Source organism: Parasteatoda tepidariorum, chromosome 6 (genome assembly GCF_043381705.1).
Source record: "Parasteatoda tepidariorum isolate YZ-2023 chromosome 6, CAS_Ptep_4.0, whole genome shotgun sequence".
Taxonomy (NCBI): domain Eukaryota; kingdom Metazoa; phylum Arthropoda; class Arachnida; order Araneae; family Theridiidae; genus Parasteatoda; species Parasteatoda tepidariorum.
In genome coordinates this window covers 10,966,044-10,988,409 of record NC_092209.1, presented here as the reverse complement: position 1 = coordinate 10,988,409, position 22,366 = coordinate 10,966,044, and the positions used below count along the sequence as shown (strand labels likewise).

Here is a 22,366-nt window from a genome sequence, read left to right as displayed (position 1 = left end):
CAGAAATCAAAGTAACTTGCAATTTAAATATCAGAGAAAAATCATGTTTATAAAAGCTTTTGTAGTAAATGAAATGAAAAAATTTGAAATTTTGAATGAAAATAATTAGAATTTCCATTACACATAAATGAAAACCAAGAAAACGCTTTATTAGCAAACTAATTGTACGCTAACAGGCTAGCTTGGAATGTTTACTAAAATGCTCTTTATTTTATTTATTTTTCGTAAGTACATAAATTGTGTGTTTTATTTCATTTCAAATATTTGAATTTCAGAATGATATAGAGAATTAATTTTAAGAACATACTAGTTTTCTTTTTTTTTTTAATTTTAAAATTTACGAATTATAAATCTTTAAAAAAATCTGAAAAAAAAATTTCATGAAATTTGCGAATTTCAGATTTTTCTGGCAAAGAAACTAAGTGTTATCAATTATTATTAATCATTACAACTTATCTAAATCAAATAAAAAAAGAACAAATTATGTACAGCTGCAATAAACAAAAACCGCAGTTCACTAGAGGGCGTGGATATAGAGTACAAACTGGTTACTAGACCATTGATGTCAACGTTCACCGTGACGTCCGTTTGGTCGAGTGATTGAGCTTTCTGCCTTTATATCTATGGTTTGAGACGAGACTGAGCAGCAACAGCGCAGGAGAGTGAAAGTTGCTTTCACAAATTAGCAAGTCAACCGTACAATGTGGACTATCCATCGAAGTAGGCGTAACCGTTGAGAGATTGCGAAGTGGGCGTTACTTGCGTGATCAAATCACGTCCGAAGGTTACCAATACGGGGGCGGAGTTAGTCGACAATACCAACCGTCATCTATCAAAAGGTGCCTCGTGATAGAATCTAGTTAGCATGCTTTATATACTAGTGAATGAAGTTAAACTTTTGTAGTGGTAGTTACGCCACAGTATTCTTCGGCCGGCTGGATTCGAACTCCCATTCTCACGAACACGAGTTCATAGCTCTACCAACCAAGCTACCCTTACGAAAATTTAAGGTATATTTAGGGTTGATTTGAGGTATCAAGGTTGATTTGAGGTATATTTAAGGTTGCTGAGAAAACAGCAATAAAAATTATACCTCGTAAAGGTTGAAATTAAGATGTACGAGGTTGCTTTATATACACTTCAGCTTGTTTTGAGGTTGTTTAAAATTCACTTCAAATAAACCAGACTCATAAGGCGATTTTTAAGATATACCAGGTTGATTTTCTTACACTTGTAACAAAGAAGGTATTTATGAGGTATGAAAAAATCAACCTTATTTCAACTAACGAGAATGAGGTATTTACGAGGTATAAATTTTTTACCTTATTTCAACTAAAGAGAGTGAGGTATTTATTGAATTATATGAAGCCATTTATTTATACCTAAGCTTATTTTGAGGTTGTTTTAAATCCACTTCAAATCAACCAGATTGATAAGGTGATTTTGAAGGTATACGAGGTTGTTTTTCTTACACTTGTAGCAAAAGAGGTATTTATGAGGTATAAAAAATCAACCTTATTTCAACTAACGAGAATGAGGTACTTATGAGGTATAAAAAAATATACCTTATTTCAACTAAAGAGAGTGAGGTATTTATTGAGGTGTATGAAGTCATTTTATTTATACCCAAGGTTGTTTAAAGTACACTTCGTATTAACTAGCTCACTTCCCAGAGTTCCGAGCGAGCCGGCAAATGGCGTGTATGTTGACAATCGAAAGTCTATTTGAAATTCGGTAAGTGTGCTTGACATTTATTAATTTAGTTTTATCACTTTTAATCAAATATGCTTCAATTTTCAAACTTAAATTTTATTATTTTTGTTTTCAAGACGCGTCCTGATCTTAAATAATTTAAGTTGGTGGACATTCTTAGAGGCTATTGGTGTAGGCTCAGCAATAGGAGAAAACAATCGAAATATTTCTCGTCGCTGTTTAGGGCAGCGTTACTGTTGAATCGTTACAGCAGGTTACGCACAGTATATTTTATTGTTTGTAATTTATTTAAATATAACGATTCTTTTTTTCTTTTTTTTTTTTTTGCTTAGCTGTATATGTTTTAACGTAGCTGTATGCAAGATTAATTGAGGAAAATGTTCATAATTTCTCTTATAAATAAATCAATGAAAATTGAACGATTTTTAAAATAGCAATTTTGCTTTGAAATTCTACTATAGCTGTATGCTTATCGTTTGCTTGGATATCTGTTGCAAAGTTTATATTGTTGTTTATGAGTGAAAATATGTTTAATAACACTGCATTTTAAATCTGACTAACACGCAATTTCTTTTTGTAATATATATATANCCAATTAGAAAGAGCTAGCAACAATGTTCTGAATGAAACTGTACCAAAGAGACGAGACAGTTTTTATAAAATTTATTTATTCACCAACTTTGCATCAATAAGCAAATATAAATTTAAATGTCCGTAACGGGTTAGTATAAACGTAAGAGAAGTTTAACCCGCCATCTATATATATATATATATATATATATATCCACAGTTCCCTGATATTGCTGAGATGACCTAGGCTGCAAACAGCACATGTGCAGCAGCGAAGAAGAAGTGGCTAGCAAGCTATTGCTCAGCCTTATCCTAGGAAATAGTTCTAAATTTATACTAAAAAGAAAAAGTAATCTCTCCTATTAAACTACAGAATTTATGTAATTGTTGATAACAATAGTTTGCTAGATATTTGATAATTGAAAACTAGTAACTGTACTAGCTCACTTTTTTATGTTTGATCACAAAACTGCTATTTTCACTACATGTTATTTTTTCGCAATTTACCTACGTTAATTATTTACTAAGCAGATTGTTATTACTTATTAGAATATTGAGCAGAATAAAATAAAACCCGATTTCAAGTTTATATGACAATTTGTTTCAAGGTTATGAGCATTTTTATGCAGCTGTTTATGGTTCACTACTTCAAAAATTGGCGACTTTCGGAAACCTTAAATTTTTTAGAAATAAGTCAGTGTAGTTTCTTGTGCAATTTTAATGCTGAATTGAATAAAATCAATTGCAAATAAAAACATTTATTGTTGAAAGTAATATGCATTTTTTTTTAATTTCATCCTATGGGATGTGTTTTTATATTTAAACAAATGTTTGTAGCAACTAACTATTAGTGTTATTCTGCTCGGTATTATAAGTTATGTTAATTATAATTTCTAATACTCAATAGATGGCGCTCTGCGCAGCAATGTAAAATCATTAGTTTCTAATCAGTTTTCTCCATGCCACTGTACCATTATCATCATCCTTCTTGTTATTAAATATATTTTATGTTAAAAGGCGTTTGTTATGATTGAAAACCCCGAGATCAGAGATCATATCACCGTATTTAATATTGGCGCCCAACGTGGGGCTAAGAATTTGATTAAAGATCGATGATTTGAAAAATAAAAGAAAAACAATTCGCTCTTTAACAACTCGATTAATAACAAAAATTGAAAACTTGATGAATGATGATAATGTTGAAACTAAAGAAAAGATCGAAGAATTAATAGATTATAAGGAACAGTATAAATAAAAGTTTAAAAGCAATAAATAATCGAATTGAACCACTAATTGAAAGTGAGGAAATAGAAAATGAAATTATTGGAATTGAAGAATATTCGGAAAAAATAATAAAGTGGCAATCTCGAATCGCAAGATTTTTGAAAGAAAACAATAAAGAAAGTAGAGGAGGAGAAGAATCATTTAACAGCGCACAATCTAAATTTGTTCCAGAAATAAGTAATGCAGTTAAACTCCCAAAACTAAGCATAAACAAATTTTACGGAGAAACAACATTATGGCTTGAATTTTGGAATCAATTTGAAATCGCGATCCATGAAAACGAAAGTTTAACTGAGATACAAAAATTTACTTATTTAAAGAGTTTATTGGGTGGAATTGCATTAAATGCTATTAGAGGGTTTGCTTTGACTAAAGAAAATTATATGAAAAGTATAGAATTGCTAAAAGATAGATTTGGGCGGGAAGATTTAGTGATTAATAGTCATATGAATCGTCTATTAAATCTTGATCCCGTAAAAAATTCTAGTGATATTAGAGCATTACGGAATTTATATGATAATTTAGAAGTAAACATTAGATCTTTAGAAAGATTAAATGTAGTCTCTGGAACATATGGACACTTATTATGCCCTATATTATTAAAACTAATACCAGAAGATTTAACTTTAGAATACAACCGCAAACGAAAATCAAAATCAGAATTTAATGTTTCGGAATTAATTCAATTTATTAAGGAAGAAATTCAAGTACGCGAATCATCTACATTATTCCATGATAATGCTAAGAAAAATAAACACTATAATTATTATAATTCCAGGGAAGTAATAAATAACAAAAAACAGTTCAGATCGAATATTCCCACAGCTTCAGCATTGGCTACTAATGTAAAATTTAATTGTGTATTTTGTAAATCAGAACATGATTCATTTATTTGTGAAAAAATGTCGGTTTCTGAAAAAAGAGATAGATTAATGCGCGAAGGTCGTTGCTTTAAATGTTTCCGAAAATCACATTTAAGTTCACAATGTAGGAGTAAAATTAGTCCTTGTAAAAAATGTAATAGTAAATCTCATCACGAAATAATTTGTTTTGGAATTCCGAAAACTCAAAACGAAAGTTCGCAAGAAACCGCAGAGAAAAATACAGTCGTAGCCAGCGTTTCTCATGTCGAAGAGGGACAAAAGGGGGAATTTCAATCAGTGTTTTTACAAACATGTGTTGCGAATTTACATTTGGCAGACAAAACGCAGGAGATAAATATTTTATTTGATTCCGCATCGATGAGGTCATTCATTACTAGAGAATTAGCTCAAAAGCTTAATCTCCCGATAATAAGAAAGGAAAATTTATTAGTTTATACTTTTGGAAGCCGTGAACCGCAAGAAAAAACATTTGATATAGTAAAGGCGAGTATAAGCAATAAAAAATATCCTACTCGAAGGTCAGAGTTCGAATTATTGGTTTCAAGTACCATAACACGTGCTTCTTTCCCACCGCATAATAATAAAATAAAGTTGCTGCTTGAGGATTTTGCGCTTACTGATTTATGCCTTTCGAAAGGAATAAATTCCATTGATATATTAATTGGAGCAGATTATTATTGGAAACTCCACACTGGGTACATAAAGGAGTTGACTAAAGATTTGTTTTATGTCGAAACATTACTCGGCGGAAGCGTAACTGGGATTACTCATTCAGATTTAAAAAATGACTCTATCATTGAAAATTTATGTTATTGTAAGGAAAAATTTAATTGTGAGGAATTAACTAGTGAAAATAATTCTTGTGATGATATAAATTTACAGTTACGGAAATTTTGGGATATTGAAAGCTTAGGCATAAATGATAAAATTCAGAATACACCTTTAGAGCAAGAAACTTTAAAACAGTTTGAACAAAATATAAAATTTCAGGATGGCAGATACGTAGTTAAATTACCATTTAAAGATGAGGTAAACATTTCTGACAATTTTAATTTATCTAAAAGAAGGTTAATTAGTTTAACATCGCGTTTTAATAAAAATCCTTCTTTGCATGATAATTATGCTAGTATTTTTAAAGAACAATTATCGGAAGGAATAATAGAACCTGTTAATGATAAATCAATAGTTCCAAATATGGTTTATTACTTACCTCATCATCCAGTAATTAGAAATGATAAACAAACTACAAAGTTACGGATAGTTTTTGATGCTTCGGCTAAAGAAAAAAATTGCTACTCTCTAAATGATAACTTATTATCGGGTCCCAATCTAAACCCTAATCTTTTAATTTTACTATTAAAATTTCGCGAGTTTAAGATAGGAATAATTGCTGATTGTGAAAAGGCTTTCCTACAATTGTTAATTGATGAACATGATAGGGACTATCTTAGATTTCTTTGGTCAGAGCAATTCCCTCCCAAGAAAATTGAGGTTTTTCGCAATAGAACCGTAACTTTCGGAGTAAAATCATCAACATTTTTACTGGCTGGAACAATAAAGTATCATATCAAAAATTATAAAGAATCTCATCCTTTGGCGTGTAAGGTTTTAAATGAAAATTTGTATGTCGACGATCTTATTACTGGTACAAATACGATTGAAGATGGACTACTATTATCCAGGGACACTAAATTAATATTAAAGGATGCATCAATAAATCTTAGGAAGTGGAAGAGTAATTCTAAGGAGTTATGCCAAAAATGGCAAGACACGAAATTTGAAAAATATCCTAGTGAAGAAACAGTACCTTTAAAGGTTTTAGGATTAATTTGGAATACTTTAAGGGATGAATTTAATTTAGATTTAAGTTCTTTAATTGACTCTTTGGAAAATGTGAAAAATACTAAGAGAAGCGTATTACGCATATCATCGAAATTATTTGATCCAATGGGATATATAACAGCATTCACGATTAGAATTAAAATTCTTCTTCAAGAAATATGGGAACAAGGCTTAGAATGGGATGAGGAATTCGGAGATATTTTAAGACTGAAATGGGAAAAATGGTATAAGGAAGTAAATGTATTAAAGGAACTTTCACTACCAAGATATTATTTTCATGAAGAAGATAGCTGTTCCGAAGTAGGGAATTATAAGATAATTATATTTTGTGACGCAAGTGAGAAGGCGTATGGAGCGATTGCATATATTCGATATGAAAGAAATCAAAATTTTTACGTAAGCTTCGTTACTTCAAAGGCACGCGTTGCACCATTGAAGAAGTTGAGTCTACCAAGATTAGAACTGATGGCCACTCTTATAGGTTCCAGATTATTGGATACTTTAAGGAAAGTGTTTCAAATAAATAACAACTATATACTATATTCTGACTCAACCATAGCCCTTAGTTGGATTCGAGGAAATGCAAATCAGTGGAAGACATTTATTTCAAACAGAGTAAGTGAGATCCAAACTTTAACAGATCCTACTAATTGGAAGTACATAAAGGGAAATGATAATCCAGCTGATATCATATCAAGAGGATGCAGTGCTAATGATTTGCTCTCAAGTGCAACTATTTTTAATGGACCAACATGGTTGACATTAAGCGAAGAAAAATGGCCGAAAAACGAAGAAAATTTTAGAAGATCAGATGTAGATGAAGAAAAGAGATCAAAATTTATTGCAGTTAATTATGCAAGTGAAAATAATGTTCACGATTCAATTTTCGATATCCACAAATTTAGTTCTATTAAGAAGGTTTACCGAATAACAGCCTGGATTAGAAGATTTATAACAAATTTGAGAGTGAAGAAAGAAGATAGAATCAAAAATGTTTTAACTGCAGAAGAATTAGAAGAAGCTGAAAACCTTTGGTTGAGACACGTACAAGCAAAGAACTACAGTAAGGATATAGATTGCTTAAAGGAAGGACAACATTTACAGAAGTGCTCAAAAATCAGAGACTTAAATCCGTTCATTTCTGACAAAGGGATTCTACTTGTGGGTGGAAGACTACAGCACTCCAATTTGAACTATTATGAAAAACATCCTATACTATTACCATCAAAAACTAAATTTACAGAACTGATAGTGAAGGAAGCACACGAAAAGACCCTACACTCTGGTATTTCAGACACACTAACGCAGGTACGAGAGAAGTTTTGGATTCCGAAAGGTCGGCAATTTATTAAGTCAATAATTGGAAGATGCGTCTTATGTAAGAGATTCAATGTTCGATCAGGAAGAGAAATTATGGCTCCTCTTCCTAAAGACAGAATAGAACAGTCACCTCCATTTTCAGTTACTGGCCTGGATTTTGCTGGACCCTTATTTGTGAAAGATTCTGACAGTAAGTTTTACATCATGCTATGCACCTGTGCAGTTACACGAGCGATACACCTGGAAATTGTTTCCAGTTTAACAACTGAAGCATTTTTACTTGCTTTTCGTCGCTTCATTTCCAGAAGAGGACTGTGTTCTGTAATTTATTCAGACAATGCTCAGACGTTCAAACGAGCAGAGTTTGAATTGAAAAAAATGTGGACTATTTTGAGCAGTTCTGAAGTGAGTGAGTTTTATTCCTCAAAAGGAATAAGGTGGAAATTCATCGTTGAAAGAGCACCCTGGTGGGGTGGATTCTACGAGCGAATGGTTCGTTCAATGAAAATCATTCTTCGGAAATTACTGAGGAAAACATCTTTGACTAGTGAAGAACTCGAAACAGTTCTATGTGAAATAGAAGCTGTGATTAACTCGAGGCCTATTACTTACGTGACTACAGATTCTCCAGAAACTTTTCCTCTAACGCCATCCCACATGCTACTTGGAAGACGATTAATAAGTTTACCGTCAGTCAAGTTATCCGGTATTGACTGCATGATTGACAAAAAAATGATAATTAAAAAATTTAAATATCGAGAAAGACTTATAAATCAATTTTGGAAGAAATGGAAAAGGGATTATCTTTTAAATTTAAGAGCTGTCAATTATGTAAATTTGGATAAAGGTAATCAAAATTTTAAGGTAAATGATATTGTTTTGATTCATGATGACAAACTTCCAAGGAGCATGTGGAAACTTGGAAAAATTGTGGAAACATTTCAAGGACGTGATAACAAAATAAGAGCATGTGCTTTGAAAACAGATACGTCAATAATAAAACGTCCTATAAATTTATTATATAATTTAGAAGTGAACAATTAAATTAATATGAACATTCTATTTGAACTTTAAATTCACATTTATTATTATTTGAACATTTTATTTTACAATATTACTTAAGATAATCATTTAACTTACAAATTAAGTTTATCTTAAGATATTATTTGAACTTTTTTGATTTAAAGAAAATATGCATACATATATATTTTCTTGTTTAAATGCATGTTTGTTTAAAATTGAAATATTTTGCATGTGAAAGAATTTGTGTTGTGAAAATTGCTTGATTTATTATTCATGATATGATAATTTAATTTCATCAATTGATATTTACTTAAATTTCAATAATTTCATTTTTAAGGTAATAATTTGTTAAAGGTTTGAACTAATGCTCATGAAACATATTATTTTAAGAATTCAATTAATATTATTGCATTATAATCTTTATATAATTAAGAAGGGCTCATATTGTAAAAAGGTAAGATTATATTATATTTTAAATATTGGTACCTTACATTTGAGAAAAATAACTTTGATTAATATATGAAATGACAAAATTGTTATGAACTAAAAGTTCATCGGGGGGAAGTTTGTTAATTATAATTTCTAATACTCAATAGATGACGCTCTGCGCAGCAATGTAAAATCATTAGTTTCTAATCAGTTTCCTCCATGCCACTGTACCATTATCATCATCCTTCTTGTTATTAAATATATTTTATGTTAAAAAGCGTTTGTTATGATTGAAAACCCCGAGATCCGTTTTTCCTCTTATCTGCACTGATTAATGAGAAGCAACCACGAGGATTAGTGAGCAAAGTGTACAAGGGAGGAGCCTTCTAGTTTTTTAAATAATTGTTAAATTATTAGTTTTTGCATACTTTAGGAAATAATGAAAACTTTTTTTCAGTTTTAGGAAATTTTAAAAAAAAAACTGTCATCATCTGGAATGGAACCCACGATCTCACAGTTTCGTGCTAGATTTCATAATCTTCAGCCCCAAATATACACACCTGACTTGCAAATTTTTTTTTTAAATTTAATAAATTAACTCATTTGGATACTCGACATTCTTGATTTTGTCGAAAATTTCCGGATATGTTCTTTATGTAAAACCTTTAGACACGTGTTTTTTTCCCTTCAATTTTGCAAAAAAATAATTTTTGAAAAAAAATTTTAGTCAAAATTTGGTGTCAAAATAGAAGGCTCTCCGAAATTTTGAGAAAAAAATGTCTTTTCACATGCGACAATACAGTACCTTTTATGAAATGTGAATCACAGTACTGACCACACTGAGAAAAGAAGGTATGGTCAAAACTATTAGAATATAGTAAAATTTACGGTATTTATGGGAACACCAAAATACAGCAGGATAGTTTTTTTCAATAGTGATCTGGTTATGACTTCTCATGAAATTAACATAATTAAAAATATAGTTTTTTGCCATCGGCAGTAAATGTGTTTTAATTTTATCATGATACCTTAGGAAAGTAGTTCAAAACTGCCCTTTTATGGAACTTTATGATTTTAGAGCAAATTAGTACTTTTTATAACCGGGGATGAATACTTTAATAACTTCTAGTTAGTTCTTCTATAAGCTCTGATTATATTTAGATCCGACATATAAATCATATCGTATATAATATTTCTGTTTCCTTTATTAAATTATTTGAAGCGAAATACCAATTAAATAGAAATGGCATTTTTTAAATGAAAATACATTTCTAAAAACAATACGTTGAATGTTGAACAAATTAGGAAAAGAATAAGCATTTATAAAATATTATATTAATATTTCATACCACACTTTTCAAATCAATATAAAATAACTATATTCTTTTATAAAGAAAAGTGCTTTCCAGATTATCATTTTTAGCGTTTATAATTAGTCTCTTCAGTTCATTTAGAAATAAACTATAATTCGGCTTATCTTATTCATTTTCAGCTTTTGTATATGCACCAAAAATAAATTCAAAAATAGATTAGATATAGCACAAGGACTGCAAATTTAAATGTCGGATATAAAACCTTATTTAAGATTGTCAATGATAAAATAATGAAAAATCTTCATTCCTCTAATTAAATATTTTAAAAATTGTCATTTTTTAGAATATAACGTTCACATTACCTTAATAACGATTAATTGTAATGTCGGGGTTCCGCCATTATTCAGGGTTCCGTAGAGGGAAGCATAAATAATAATTGGGAACCGCTGCCTTAGAGCCTGGCATAATAATCACTAATTAGGTAAATTTTATTTTTTAGTTCTGCATTTTTATTAAATGTGTGGTAATAAGAGCTATAATTTTAAAAAACAGAATTTTTGATAAACTGTTGCATTGTGAGCAGAAAGATTACCAAATGAATGATTTAAATACCATATATTTTAGTTTTGTTTCCAAAATTGCTTTTTTTTTTCTTCTTTTTTTGCGAGAAGTGTCGTAAATTTTTCTCAGTGAGTTATTTTGCGTTCTAATACTTCCGCACTATTTATTTAGACACAAATGCTAAAAATGAACCTTAGCTTTGAATGTCAAATCCAATCATGGAAATAAGGCTATTTTTTCACACTTTGACTTCTACGCTTATTTAAATTATTTTTATAAAACAATGCAATTAAACTAAGTATACCAAATTCATTTAATTTTCTTCTGTGTATCTAAATAAATATTTCGATGCTATGAACTTAGAAATAGTATAAAGAATTAGAAATTAATACGTTACTTTTTATTTACATAAAAAGTGTGTATAGCCAGCAATTATTTTATATTTTTAAACACTTCGATTAGATTTTAAAAGGCATCCGAAAATGTAAAAAAGAAAAAAAAATTATAATGGGCTTCATAGGGCCCCAGCTCCGAATAAAACTTTAAAAAAAGAAGAAGAAAAGTGGGATCTGAGGGGCCCTTTCCATCTCGGGGCCCCAAGCTACAGCTTATTTAGCTTATATGTAAATCCGGCCTTGCGTAACTGGTGACACCAGTTCGAATAAAGGAACGATCGGTGCAGTGCACTGGTGTAACCAGTTTTAATATTGGAACGGTCGGTGCTGCAAACCAGTGTAACCGGTGCGCATATCGGAACGTGCCCTATCTGACGTTTCAAGAGAATTATATTTTATTTTTGATTGGACTANATAGTCAACAGCCAATCACAATGCGAAAAGCCCATTGATCCGACGTTATCATTTCCTTGTTGCCATTCTGTAGTAGAAACTATGGTTTAAAATTAGTTACCAATTCCTTAAAAGATAGAGACCCGGTTGTTGAACAGAAAGTCGAAGTTGGGGTTGAGTTGATGGTTGAATTGAACGAATTTTCGCTATGTGTGATATGGCCTGTGGTATTTTTTATTTTCGCAGTTTGGCAACCCTGCCTCTGATCGACACTTCGGAACTGGCTTGCTTCGTGAAGTAACGCTGTGTATAGAGCTGTTTAATTTTTCTTCTAAGTAAGTTCTGAATTGTCTACTTTATTATACATTAAAGTGCTTGACTGTAAGCTTTAGTGTATGCTTCATAAGATTTAAATAATAATTTTATTCAGTCAACATTGCCACTTAATATACTGTTTTTAATTTTTGTTCAATATTTGGTTGTTTTAAAATTAGTTCATGTGTTTCGCCAGAATGTTTAGTAACATTATGTAAAGTTAATTCCTAATTACAGGTTTAGCTGGAAATAATTTTGTTAATGTTCATCATAAAAGACACATTTGCTGGTCTAATAGCGAAATATAAAAACTTGTTGTAATAATTTTTTCAATGTTTTTGCCAAATTTCTTAATTTACTCTTTTATTTTATTATTATACCTGAAAAAATTGCAAATCTTAATTTCTGCATTTAATTTTACAATTCAATTTCTATTTCCTTAATTTTTTAAAAAAAAGTACAGTGGGTGATCGGTTAACGAACACATATTCGAATAACGAACACATATTCAGATAATGAACAAAACGAATTCTAAGGAACACTTCTCGGCCGGAAAAAAAAATTAATATTAAACATTTGTTATCATTTTGTGTACAAAATTAGATCACTGAAAGGAGAAATGTTTAAAGCATGCTTAGTATTGATAATTACTAAATGAAACTTGAATTAACAATGAATTCTACTCAACAATGACTTTAAAAAAGTTTTGGAAAGAAAAATTTGACATTCTTGAAGCTATTCCTATCATTCAAAAGGCGTGGTCAGAAGTCACACAGACTGCTTGGCGGAAGCTGTGTCCATCCTTCGTTCAAGGAGACGGAGGTGATCAGGGAGACACCCCTGAAATTTAGACAACTGCTCGAGAGATCTGGAATTGGACGTGAACGATGAGGACATAGAAGAGCTCATAATGGGACATGAAGATGAACTGACCATGGGTGCCACTTCAGTCCTGGGGACTGAAATCAGTCTTGAGAAAAAATCAATGGACTAATAAGTTCTAACAAGTTAAATTTTCTCTTTTTTTTCCATTAGAAATTTAAAAATTTTTCTGATCAAAATAAAAAAAATATTATATTTTAATGAAAACATATGATATGGTAATGATGTCAGGACTTTTATTTATCTTCTTTTTGTCAACTTCACTAAATCTTATTTTTAAAGCTTTGACAAATGGGATTGATTGAACTTCATTTACTTGTGTAATTAAATTTGTACTATTGCTGAATTTAAATCTGCTCTAGTTAGCGTCCCCCACCGTAACTTATTGTCATGCTGGCCTAAGTTAAAACAAAAGATTATTTAAAAAAAAAGAAAATAATAGTGCTAGAACCAGGGTTGGCAAGTTTTTGACACATGACGGTTTTTACCGGTTATTACCATGGTTTTTACCGTCATGTCAAAAACCCATATAGTTTTGGTAAAATTATATTTTTATTTGAGTTTAACTGCTTATAATTTAAAATTAAATAATTTTTGGGCAATAAAATTAGAAAAAAAGTTGTTAAAAATATTTAAGAACAGATTCTTGCATTTTCCCAACATGTTTATATCAAAACATACTATTTGAAGTAAAATATTAGGATAAACAAAATTTTCAACATTTCCAAGCATCACTTTGTTTGGCATATTAAACTACTGAACAATGTCAAGATTGATTACTTTCATTCATAAAATCTTGCTTTGAGAAACACATGTATACATAAAAAGAAAACCTCATAAAATGAACTTTTCTTATCATTTTTGTTTTCAATATTTTACCCAGAAATGAGACATGAAAAAGCCTGGGAAATCCTTTTTGAGTTTCCGTGTAACATTGAAATAACCTGTTGTTATCATTATCCTCAATGACAGGCTTCCATTGAAAGAATCTTCTCGAACTTTGGACTCATCCATACTAAACTCAGAAATCGACTGGGCAAAGAAAAATGCTCAAAATTTGCCACTTGCTATCGTATGCTTCGGCACAGTGACCCCGACTACTGAACATGCAATTCTGTTTGTAATTAAGTTTTGCTTTATGTGCTTTTTCAACTGAATAAAAGCTTTTAACTTGACAAAATAGCAGTAATTCTTGACTCAGAGTTTGTTAGTAGTTACAAGTTTTGAAAGCTTATTTCTAATATTTAAGAAATGCCAAATTTTAAATTCTTTTTAGTTCTTGAATTTATTAATAGTTCCAAGCTTTTTTGTTTGTTTGTTTATTTCTAACAATTAAGAAGTGCAAAATTTTTAATCATTTGCAAATCAAGCTATAATGATATACGTAAGTATCACTATTTTCAATAAGTATATTACAATATTACTGTATGAATGTATATCCTTCTATAAGGATACATATGTATATACCTAGTTGCAAAATCAATAGCAATCATTTACAACATTCATTTATAAAGGCAATTATGTGAAAATAATATATTGTCCGCTATATGCCATAAATGAAAGAAAACAGTAGGTTTTTTAAAGTTTTTACCGGTAAAAACACGGTTTTTACCACTGTCATGTCAAAAACCAGTTTTTGATGGCAAAAACCTAACCCTGGCTAGAACAAAAAATAAGTACCGATGAAGCGTAAAATAGAAATTAGAATGGTTTCAGGTTGTTCAGTAATAGTTGTAAAAAATATGCAAGGTTAGCTGTTATTTTCGTTTTGTTTGCTAAATAAACATAAAATAAAGAAGAAAAAAATTAGAAAAAATAATCAAATAATTGATTTAATATGTAAGCAATTAACAAGGAAAGGTAAATTTTGGTGTCCGTGAGCTATAATTTTCTAAAAGTTTGATAAACAACGCTAGATTTGGTCAAAAAATAAGTTCAGTCTTGAAATTTTTTAGAGTGGAACCCCTGGAACTGACGACAGAACTCCAGGAAATTTTGAATGAAGAACAGCAAGAAACACAGCGAAATGTGTCTCCTTCTGAACAAGAGGAAGACGAAAGAGGACCAATGCCGACATCTGCCATTAAAGATCTTTTGAAGAAGTAGGAGGAAGTCAGAGCAATGGTCTTAGAATGACACCCAAACCAAGCTGATGTCAGTAGAGTTGGGGATCTTTACAACGGTAATGAAAACCTGAGAATGAATTACCTGAGAAAGAGAGAAAAGCAATCGACATGTTCTTCAACGCCCCTTAAGCAAAAAATGAAAAGGACTGATTAATATGCAAGACTATACGTATGCATTATTTTTTAAACTTACTTACAAATTATAAATTTTTTAAAATTTAATTTTAAGGTCTCCAGAAGGAATTAATCGATTTCACATAGAAGTCTATGGTGAATCGATGATCGGTTAACAAACAATTCGGATAGCGAACATAGTCTTGGAATGGATTATGTTCGTTAACCGATCACCCACTGTACTTAATTTTTTCAACAAAAAAAAATCCTTAAAAATGCATAATTTTTGCTTTGTGAAAAGAGTGGGAACCCTGTTGCACAATTTCGCAAAAGCAGGCTCCTGGTTGAAAGAATGTGACTTAGCGCTTACTTTATATTAAAAAATTATAAGTAGTTTTTTCACTATTTTACGAAAACAGAACTTTTTACAAAATGTCGGGACAGACCCCTGGTATGGTGGATAATATTGGCGAATTGTATACATAAAATGGGCATATTCATGTATATAAAAATATTTTATGGTAGTCTGACAATGTTTAAATTTTACATCAAATATGATAAGTTAGAATTTTTTTTTTTTAAATTAATGAACTCACTGTGGTTATGAAATACTTATACGAAAGCAAAGACGAATAACTTTTTATTTAATGATCAGATAGTACTAGGATGCTATCTTAATGATTTGAGAAGTAGATTTGCTAAATATTTGTTGCAGGTGACCTGTAAAATTACACACAGAGGGCTTATGGGTTCTTCCCAACTTCGTCTGTTTGGTCATGTGGTGTTGTAATGCCCGACCGACTACGTCCATTGCTTACAATGCAGGAGCATAATTTAAACTGAATTTTACTTTGTTGTTCCTTTAAAAAAAATTTCTTTTTGCATAAACTTTTCACTTTATTTTGTAAATAGATATTCACAAAGAAAATTTTTTTCCTATTTCGTAATAAATAAGCTTTTATTTCTTACTATTCTATAGCCGTCTTGTATCTTTCACGTTTGTGTTTACTTTTATCCTTTCTTAAAAACACTTTAATATCTATTATTGTTGCTATGCTTTAATCTAAATCTTGTAAATAATTAATCTTCTGTATAAATTTATTTTAACGAAGCTTTTTCTGCGTGTTTTACTTTTCTGTTTTTTTTTATCCTTAATTGTCGGGATTTGCTAGCATCTAGCAACTATAACACATTTTTTCTTTACCAATAACTAGAGGTAGGCAAATTTAATATTAATGATTATATATAGTGATATTGTGCTGTATCAATGATTATAAGGATAGATGCATCGTATAAACTTTTAAATCTGTTAAACTTGTCTTTAATGTTTGTTGAAAACAACAGTAAACTAACCTTTGTTTTGAATGTTTTCTTAATTTCAAATGCTTAAATTGAATTTTTTAATGCTTATTATCCCCCACAAAGTTAATAAATTCTACGTTACTCACAAAATTTTCTAAGAACTTCTTAAAACCTTTAGTATTTTCATTCATAAACATAGTATCACTGTTGCAATTCTGTCTACTTTCGTTTATTTTCGCTCTATAATTCAAAATAGTCAATGAATTAAAATTTGTAACATTACGGTGTTTCACTAAGTTTATACATAGTGTTATTTGTACAATTAAAGAAATTAAAAATAGAGAGAACAGAATATTATGATTATCACACTGTAGAAACACGTGTTGGTATTGGAATGTTTATTCCTACACCCCGGGAGTGTGACGTCACGTGGAAAGAGCCCATAGGGAAAAATTAGAAAATTTTGTTTCCAACAAGTGGCTATTTTTAATAGTAGCCACTTTTTCAAATAAAAGAAAATTCTAAACTATCAAAAAAACAAACTTGATGTTATATTCATGTAAAGCAATGAAATTCAAAGTGAGTTTTTGAACCTGTATGCACCTTAAAATTTAAGTTTATTGACAAACACAAAATTTATTTGTTACAAAATAAATCTAAATTGATTGTATTATTGATTATGAAATTATATTAGATTACTTTTAAACAATGTTGGCTATATCTTCTAAAATAAATAATTAAATACTGTGAACATTACATTAAAAGTTAATTTTTTTTGTACTAATATATGTAATTAAATGAATTAGTAATTAAACTTTCAGAAATCGCAGGAGATATGTTTGGTACTCATTTTTATATTCTTTGTATTAAAGTATTCATAACTTATTTGTAACTACTATTGAACCTCGTTATATGTGAAATTGAAAAGAGTATCATAATTATTTAATGTTAACCAAATTTCGTTTTATCTGATGCATTATGAAAACAATTTATTTTGTATTATTAATACATGTTATGTACTTCATTAATGTGCGTGAATAACTCTATTATGAACCAAACAAATTATAATAAGTTGCAAAGTTAGAACTACTTTATTAAACTATTTTATATAGGTATTTCCCCATCTGGAATAACATGGAAGAAAATAGAAATAGCAATCCTCAAAATGAATGATTTCTTTAATCATTCATTACAATTATACAATAACTATACTATCATACCTAATTATTTATTATCTGTGCTGTATCCAGTCTCCTTTCATGTTAAGAGGTAATCAGCTTGAAAATTCTATGATAAAGCATGTAAAATACACAGGGGTCTATCTAGATTTTTTTGAGAGGTACCTATTTTGTGAAAATTAAAAATTATATTTAAAATCAACACAAAAATATAGTAAAGTAAGAAAATATTTTCAAAAATTCTCAGTACAAATAAAATGCATATATGACAGGTAAATTTTTATATATTTTTCGTCATATATTAAGAAATTTTGCTATTGTAAAATTTTGGGCTTAAAATTGTATCCAAATTTAAAAATTTCAACTTGAGTTTAATTCAGGGTTCCCACAGTCCTTAAAAACTGCTTAATTTTTATTTTGAAAAATAAGGGTCCTTAAAACTACTTAATTTTGATACAAGGTTTTTGAAAGTCCTTAATTTCAAAAATATTTTAAATTTTCATTCCTGTGTTCTAAATAAGAATGCATGATTTGCTTCTAACAAGAAAGTTCAATATTTAATAACTATTTATAGCTTGTTTTGTTGCAAGGTTAAAAAAAAATTTAAAGTTTTTGATTGTTATGGTATTTTTATTTCTAAAGGATAAGCAGAGTCATACATAAAGATTTTAATCTACTCAATTAAAAGATTCCAAACTTTTTGTTATTAATGTCCATTAGAATCAAATTCAAAGTTAGATTTTAACTAGCATTTTATTTGGTTAACATTGCAATTTAATATACTGTTATTGTTTTTTTGTTGTTGTTCTTTTTTTTTAATTCAAATTATGATTGCTTTAAAATTTGGCAGTTTCCGATTAACCTGGAAAATATTATTTTTAGTCTGCTTTTTAAAGCTGCCAGCGTGTTATTGTCATGATGTTTTCTCAATTGTAGGTCTTTACTTTAGACAGCAACTGAAGGAGTTTTTCTTTTTTAATTGTGGTTTTAAATTTTTACCGTGATGGTGACAAATTTTCTGCTAATAATGCAGAGCTCCTTCTAGGCAGAAAAAAGGGCATTATTATTCTAAAAAGGCAATAATTTCTTTCTATGGGCTTTACACGTTCTATTAAAAAACATTGTCAATTAGTAAGAGAAAAAAAAACTTTTTTTACTTTACCAAAAGTAGCAAAGCAATCATATTAATAAATTAATTTTTATTAATAAATTAACATATAAATCAAGTTAATGAGCTAATAAGCTTAGTAATTTATTTAAAATGCATGCACATATTAATAAATGTATGTTTTTAAGTGTCTGTAGTTATGATTTAATAATTAAAATGATTAATAATAGGTATGATTTAAGAAATAATTAACTTTTCAGAGTTATTAATTTTGTTATGGGTGCTTTAAATAGTATAACAATATAATTAAAATGCAGCATTAAATTAAATAATATACATTAAAAATAATTTTAAACTTATGTTTTAACACCATACCCATACAAACAAATCAAAACAAAAAAATAATATGAAAATGAATTAGAAAATAGCATACAAAATTCAATGAAGCATCTTACTCAGGGTGGATCCTTTTGACTAAAAGGGCAACAGGATGCTGCGCCCTGTTAACCCTGCCTAGAATGAGCTCTGAATAATAATTGCTTTCAACTGAAAGGGGCAAAATAAAGAATGCAGAACAAATAATTTTTGTGATGTAATTTGTATTTAAATGCTTGATCGACAAAACAAAAATTTCAAAATAAGTAAATTAATAAAAATTGGATGAGTTGAACATTGTAGTCGTAAACGTGAGAATGAGTAAAGTCTGGTTATAAAACAAGATGAGAATATCTCTTGGTAGTTATAATTTCATGACATCTTTCGCTACCGATGTTGCTTATTTGAACGTGTCTTATTCAGTGATCGAGTTATTCAAATTTTTAAATCTACAATTTTGAAATGAATTTTCTTACTACATTTTGTAATTTGTCTGCATTTTGTTTTCAAACTATTTTCTGCTAAATTTTGTAATAAGCAGTAAATTTCATCATAAAGAAGGAGTAAAACTTGACATTTGTATAACACCGTTAATTTTATTTTTTATTTTATATATGTCGTTGAACAGCCGACCTAATTTCATGGGTTTACGACTACTAATGTTCAACTCCGTCGCCTTGTCATTTTGAACCACTACAGAAGACAAGGAAACTCCTGGATCACTACCCCGAGAGGTATTGATTTGATATGGAGGACTTTGAGACTCGACAGATTTAACGTGCATCAGTCACCATTTACTACACAGGGAGTCTTCGGTTGGTGAGGATCGAACCCACGACCTCTTGGGCATGGGCCCAGCGCCCTCTTTCCAACCCTGCCTTATGGTATTTTTTTAAAGTGCGTAAAAGGTGCTTATTTCTTGTTGAATAATTTGGCTATACGGCCTGTATAATTAAATTGTTAAAATATCTAAATTAGCAGTTCGTTGAGATAAAATGCCTTCATGACAATATTATCTTAAAAAACCTCGTTATTACATGAGCTAATTACAGCTTAATGTCCTTTCAAAATAAAATGTTGTGATTTTAATTTTAGCATATACTTACTGAATACTTATTAAATTACATTTTTTCCAGGGTCCTTATTTCAGTCATGTTAGAAGAAAAAAAACTTGAAAAAACCTTGAAAGACTTGAAGAAGACTAGAAATGTTTCAGATTTTATAGAGTTGTTAAAAATTTATAAATATAATCAAATTATGAAAGAAGTATCCGATATCTTTGATGGGGAGGAAGGTCTTAAAAATAAATTAAAGTTGCTGTTTGGCCTGAAATTTTCCGAAGATGTTGTCGAATGGTCTGATGGTTATTTTAGAATATGTGTTGAAGAACTTGATAATGGTTTCAATAAGGATCTAAAGGAAAAGTTGTTTAATTTATTTGACTGTTCTGAAGAAAGTAGTAGTGGTCGTTCCTTTTCTGAAGCTTTCGCGGGCCTTCTATATGAGTTGCAGTGTGAAGATGGAAATTTGAACGAAGCTTTACTTAAAATCATAGAAGAGACTGAACTAATTGTTACTGAAAGTCCCGAATATCACTACTATTCTTCCCAACCACAATTCAATGAGGCAAATAATTCTAATATTCTGAATATAGGAATGTGCGTAATAAGAGATGCCTGTGACGCCAAGGCTGATAAAGTATTAAAATTAGTACTCAGAATTGGGCAGAGCCATGAGGAATTTTCGGAAGAAGACAAAGTGATAATAGGGAAGCTTATGATGGATGCCGTGGTACCAATCCAACGTTACATAAGGCGTGTTCTTATTACTTATGGTCATAGATCATACCCTTCTATACAAAGAAAAAAAGCTGCATTAGAAAGAATTTTCAAAGAGTATGCTACATATACGCCTTTGAGTGTGTATAAAATTCCCGAATATAATAAATTATTAGAAGGTATTGAAGCATTAACTAAAGTGAATAAAGACTATTGCGATTCCTCAAACAGTGACAGTGATTCCTCAAACAGTGCGTAGCTTTTTTAACAAGTGCTTAAGGCAACAAAGGACATTCAAAAAAAATTTTGAAATTATCAAGGGATTTGCTTGAAAATATCAGGATACATTTATATTGTTAAAAACAACTATTATACAAAATTTCGAAAAAATATTTTGAAATTTGAGAATTTTGAATTTTTTTTTTATTCCTTGCGTCTGAAATTTTGTTAAAATGACAAAATTCTTTCAAAATATTATATATTAGGTAATACTATAAAAACTGTTGGGAGTACTTTTTTTATTTTTATTATAGAAACAAATGGATTAAAAAAACAATAAAAAACCAACATTTTTGGGGAAAAATTCATATATAAAAAATACTGTTCACTTCATTCAAAAAACTTTTCCGACAGAATGTTAATAATCATAAATATATAGCATTAAATTCTCAGGTCAATAGAATGAAAATTCATTTCGCTGGAACAGTTTGAAATTTGTAAATTTGTCAAAAAAGACATTTTGAGAAAAATGATTTATACTACTTTTTCACTGCAAATTTTACTTCTGAACAAATATTTGTACTATGTTGCCAACAAATTAGAAATTAAACTAAAGTACTAAAAATATTTTGAAAATTTAAAGTATAACTAAAATTAAACTGAATGAGAAAGAATCAGTGAAGATAAAAACTGCAGACAAGAAAATGTAAACAAAGGGGCGTGGTCAAAATTGAAATGACCATAACTTCATCAATTCTGTAATTCCAGATTTTTTTTTTTTAAATGTTCAGTTAAAATTCAGAATAATATTTGCCATTCACTTAATGCCTACGCATAATTTGAATTATGTGTTCACAACTCTAAAATATTACCTATAGGTTTAATAGTAATTTCTTCAAACTTTATTAAAACAATATATTATAAAATAAAAAAAACTTAACACATATGTTTTTGCATTTTATAGAATTTTGTGTCATGCAGAACATATCTTTAAACTTACCTACTAAGCATGGTAGTAATATTAGTTTGAGAAAGACAAGCTATAAATGCTTAATATAATTTTTAGATTCAAATATTTAGACACATAAATATATGGTTAAGCATTTACAGAAAAAAAAAATTTAAATTTCAGAGAGCATAACAACTAATATAACACAATAAATTTACCAACTTTAGTGTGCTTAATCAAGTACAGTAGACTTAAAAATAAAGATATTTAAGGAAATACATTTACCTAAATAT

General features: G+C 29.5%; 1 protein-coding gene and 1 non-coding gene across 5 annotated transcripts; both read left to right on the top strand.

Moving 5' to 3' along the window:
• Positions 1–4,013: 4,013 nt before the first annotated feature.
• Positions 4,014–15,030, top strand: LOC107447047 (uncharacterized). Its single transcript, XR_011636887.1, has 3 exons — positions 4,014–8,477; positions 11,974–12,062; positions 14,880–15,030. It is a non-coding gene; the product is annotated as an uncharacterized protein (transcript).
• Positions 11,889–21,310, top strand: LOC107447529 (uncharacterized). 4 transcript variants are annotated; one of them, XM_043054534.2, is made up of 3 exons: positions 11,900–12,062; positions 14,880–15,219; positions 20,264–21,310. In XM_043054534.2, the coding sequence occupies exons 2-3, from the start codon at positions 15,206–15,208 to the stop codon at positions 21,162–21,164; spliced, it is 915 nt and encodes a 304-aa protein (XP_042910468.1). In that variant the 5' UTR covers positions 11,900–12,062; positions 14,880–15,205; the 3' UTR covers positions 21,165–21,310. The 4 variants fall into 4 exon arrangements, with proteins under 4 accessions (XP_015917946.1, XP_042910468.1, XP_071038098.1 ...); XM_016062460.3 differs by lacking the exon at positions 14,880–15,219 and having other exon boundaries at positions 11,889–12,062; XM_071181997.1 differs by lacking the exons at positions 11,900–12,062; positions 14,880–15,219 and adding an exon at positions 17,617–17,735.
• Positions 21,311–22,366: the final 1,056 nt, after the last annotated feature.